This window comes from Brassica oleracea, chromosome C8, assembly GCF_000695525.1.
Source record: "Brassica oleracea var. oleracea cultivar TO1000 chromosome C8, BOL, whole genome shotgun sequence".
Taxonomy (NCBI): Eukaryota; Viridiplantae; Streptophyta; class Magnoliopsida; order Brassicales; family Brassicaceae; genus Brassica; species Brassica oleracea.
Genome location: NC_027755.1, coordinates 24,443,051 through 24,447,454, shown reverse-complemented (window position 1 = coordinate 24,447,454; position 4,404 = coordinate 24,443,051). Strand labels below are relative to the sequence as shown.

The 4,404-nt window shown below is 35.5% G+C and overlaps 1 protein-coding gene across 1 annotated transcript; it reads left to right on the top strand.

Annotated features, from left to right (window-relative positions):
• Positions 1–1,816: 1,816 nt before the first annotated feature.
• Positions 1,817–3,552, top strand: LOC106309989 (peptidyl-prolyl cis-trans isomerase CYP23-like). The gene is made up of 8 exons (XM_013747176.1): positions 1,817–2,042; positions 2,158–2,271; positions 2,367–2,515; positions 2,588–2,660; positions 2,730–2,819; positions 2,914–2,953; positions 3,184–3,266; positions 3,367–3,552. The coding sequence occupies exons 1-8, from the start codon at positions 1,932–1,934 to the stop codon at positions 3,385–3,387; spliced, it is 681 nt and encodes a 226-aa protein (XP_013602630.1). The 5' UTR covers positions 1,817–1,931; the 3' UTR covers positions 3,388–3,552.
• Positions 3,553–4,404: the final 852 nt, after the last annotated feature.

Genomic DNA, 4,404 nt, shown 5'->3' with positions numbered 1-4,404 from the left:
AGACATTTATATCCTTTTATTTAACTGACTTAGAACTCTTTGCTCATTAACAAACTTATTTATTTATTTTCATTTATCCTTGTGGAGTTTCAAGATCAAAACAATATAACTTGCAGACCTCTACAGTCACCATGTCCATTTATACGTTAAAACAAGAAAACTAAGTATGATACTATATGTTTAAACTAAGAAGAGTCATAAAACTATATCTCAGTATTGCATATTAAACTAAGAAGAGTATAAAGCTATGTCTCAGTATTGATATACTAAAATTCTTAAGTTGGATCTAGACTCATTTCAGGATTCATAGTAACTATACCACGTATGCACAAGGCCATATATAAGTAACAAAGGGATATAATATGCACGGATTTTCTTTTCTTCCATACATCGAATGCTTTTTTGTTGAGGGTCCGTATCTAATACTATGACATCGATATGAGTTTACTATTTTTGAATCAAAAGAAAAAAAATTATTCATTTTAAATTATCTAATATGTGTGCAAGATTATTTGATTTTGTAGTTAGTTTCTCTAATGACGCATATCAACTATCAAGGGCATGCATGCTGACTAATAAGTATGTAAAATATATTAATAGCGGAAAAACAAATGTAGATAAAAACAGGTCTCAGTATTAGTTAAATGTCACTTTCACAAAACCACGTTTGATCTCATGATCATTTACACGTAACTGGAAATACTCAGATGCTAAATAGGATTTCTTTTTAAAATTCTGTTTTAGAAAGACGTGTTGCAGACTTGCAGTGGATGGTACTCGTGTGGTTATAAGCATATCTTCCATAATGGAAGCATCCTTTATTTTAGCATGATTCATCCGTGTGCAATGTATGTATGCATCTTAAAACTGAAAGATAAGGTTGCGTCGAGATAAATATATAAAGAAAACAACTGGATATTTCTCCTAATTTCCTGAAAACAACTTGCATTCTTTTTTTTTGTTAGCTTTTCGAAATCGATATGTTTCCGCTGGACCGTGGATATGTTGGGAATCGTGTTCTTCGAGGGAGCATTAACTCTAGATGTTGATTGATGTAACTGAAACCTAAAATCATAACATGAATCTGGCCAAACCCAAACTCCAAACACTCACACAGAAAAAAGTAGAAGACGAACAAATGCTTTTGTTCAAAATTCAACTCTTCCAACTCCCACACGCCGTTATATTGAAGCTTTGCTCATTGTTTTTAACACCCAAGTACGAATAATTGCCGAGAAAGGGTAAAACAAATATAGAAACTTAAAAATATTACAGATTAGTTTTTTTTTTCTAAATCAATAAAGTACAACAGTGGGAAAAAACAGAAAGGTGTACCCAATTAAATTCAATCATAGTTGTTCATTTTTAATAACTTTTGACTTGATCATAGTTCGATCGATAGTTGCCTAGTTGGTTGTTTAAAACGAGATCAAATGATTCTTTCAGGATGGCTATGCAGCAGAACATATCATGAGCTAAAGTTTATGAAGCATCAGTTTTAGATGGAAAATTTATGTAAGAACTTAATGGCATCAAAATTTCATACTGTAATGGTTAACAACAAGTTTTTATGTTCATGTTTTAGGCATCCAACTAGATAGAATTGGGTCTACTTAGTTTGGATCAGTCATGCCGAGTGGATCCAGATGAGGCTAATTAGACCTCATATCGTGGACAAATACAGAGAGCCACATGGATCATAGTTTTTGTCTATGTAGCAAATACACTTTCTGCTAATTTGTAAATAACAAAGCTACATTGACAAAAGATAATGGGCCGTACCTATGGCAATTAAAGGCCTTTAGTTAAACAAATAATAGGCCCAACTCAATAAAATAATATCCTTCATTCACTACGGATACTCCGGTCATCGTCCCCGACGAACATAGGTATCACTGCCAGTGTTGACTTTGATCAGATCGGCGCCGGAAATGGGAAACACGAGAATCTTAATCTTCACTTTGGCTTGTGTAGCCTTACTCTCCGTAGTGAAAGCTCTTCCTCACGAACCACAACTTGGCTCAGCTCGTGTCGTCTTCCAGGTTCATTCTTCGTCTCCTCTTCTCTGTACTGTTTTCGATTTCTCTTATGAATATTAGCATCCTAGATTCTGGGTTTCTAGAATTTAGGATAAAAATCTCATCTTTGATGTTGCAGACTAGTTATGGAGATATCGAATTTGGATTCTATCCCACGGTGGCGCCAATAACGGTGGAGCACATCTTCAAGCTCGTTCGTTTAGGTGGCTACAACACTAATCATTTCTTCAGGGTACTTTAAAAAGGCTCAACCTTTGAATCTGATTTTTACATTCTCTTAGCCAAGACTGTGAGGTCATGATGCTAAGTGTTGAAGTGATTTTGCAGGTTGATAAAGGTTTCGTTGCTCAAGTTGCAGATGTGCCGAATGGAAGATCAGCCCCGATGAATGAGGAGCAAAAGAAAGTAGCGTACAAGACTATTCTTGGAGAGTTCAGTGATGTCAAGCATGTCAGAGGCATCCTTTCCATGGGAAGGTACTAATGAATGTTGTGTGTTAATTAAGACAATAGCAAGTTTTGATTTGTTTTTTTTTTTGGTTCGGGTAGACATGATGATCCAAACAGTGGTGGATCTTCATTCTCGATGCTTCTTGGTGATGCTCCTCATCTTGATGGCAAGGTCAGTTAGCTTTATTCAACTTTTAGCTATTTCATTTGTCTAGTAATGAGATTAGTGGTGTTCGAACAGTACGCTGTGTTCGGTAAAGTGACTAAAGGAGATGAAACATTGAGGAAGCTTGAAGAAGTTCCCACTCGCCGTGAAGGCATCTTTGTAATGGTACTACTACTAGCCTCTCGAAAAAACGGCTGTTTTATTTCTTGGTCTGCCTAGTAACTAGTTTGGCTTTTTTTTTTACCTTCCCCTTTTGCAGCCGACGGAGAGGATCACCATTTTGTCGACATACTATTACGGTAAACGCAATCAAATCCAATTAGTTTCTTAGCTGATTAAGTGACGTTTGATGCTGACATGTGACACTTCAATAATGAGACGTGACTGTAGCCTGCATCGCTTTTGAATGAGGTCGTTCATGTGTCCTAGTAGATAGGACTCAGGATATCTAGATAGCCTTTTGAGCGATTGGTACTGTTTTGGAACATAATAAAATGATGCTGAACTCTTTTATAATCTTTGTTCTTAGACACTAAGATGGAGAGCTGTGAAGAGGAGAGAACTGTCCTGAAAAGAAGGCTTGAAGCATCTTTTCTTGAGGTGGAAAGACAGGTGATTTGAAATGTCCTAGAGATCACATTTTTTTTTATTAGAAAACTCGACATTTTTAATGAAACCGTAACAGTTTATGGTCCCTTGTGTTTTTTAACAGAGAATGAAGTGCTTCCCGTGAAGACCTTTGTTAAGTTAAAAAACTGTTCAACAAAGAAAAACCGACATGTATGTTTCTTTTTTTGCCGTTAAAAAACTCTGGATGCTAAGACAGATTCATTGGTCTTAGAGTGTAACAAGTGTAAAAAAAAAACTGGTTGAGAAACATTTGATCATGGTTTGTTTCCTTCTTGGTCTGCAAAATCTGATTTCAACCGGGACAACATCCCAGGTTCTGAGCACCAAATAGCTCCGGAGGAAAATTGCAACAACACATGTGCTCTGCTTTTGTGGCTCTTCTTTTCTCTCTCTCTTGAAAAACAAGGCATGTCTCTCGGTTCACACAAAGTCTTTTCACTTTCGTTGACTTTTGTCTCTTCCTTTCTCCTTCTTTGTCACTTTCATCTTAATTTTAAATCAACTATGTTTTTGTTTTTGGTCTAAATATCCAAACATCACCACTTCTCTTGCATTAAAGGAGATGGCTAGTTGTGTCTGTTGTTTAGGGTTCTTATAAAACAAATTAGACCCCAAAAACTTAGGAAGGGGTTATATGATATGAACCCATGGCTTAAAACAAGTGTTGCATTAGGGCTTTGTAGTGGTGTGACAACTTCAGTGACCCACCACAGTAGTTGTTTAGCCCATTGGTTGCAATTTGCGATAGTATAATAGTCTATTTACCAAAAAATAAAAATAATCTGACACGTGATTTGATTAAGATATCCACTTTATAGATCAGAATCACATCGATTTGATTCCATTGGCAATGCATTTGCAGTCTCGAGATCTATGAGTGAAGTTGTTTTTGTTCACATGATAGGAGAAAGTAAATTAACCACGTGAGTTAAATTTCTTTTCTTTTACAAAAACAAAACATCAAGATCCTTTCTTTTTTTGTTCCAAAACACAAACATTCTAATAAATACCATTCTAAAATATTTTTTTCCTAAATTACTGGAAGTTTGAAAACATAATTTGATGATAATATAACCATCATTCATTGATATCTTCCTAAGGTTCATCTTCTTTTCCATTT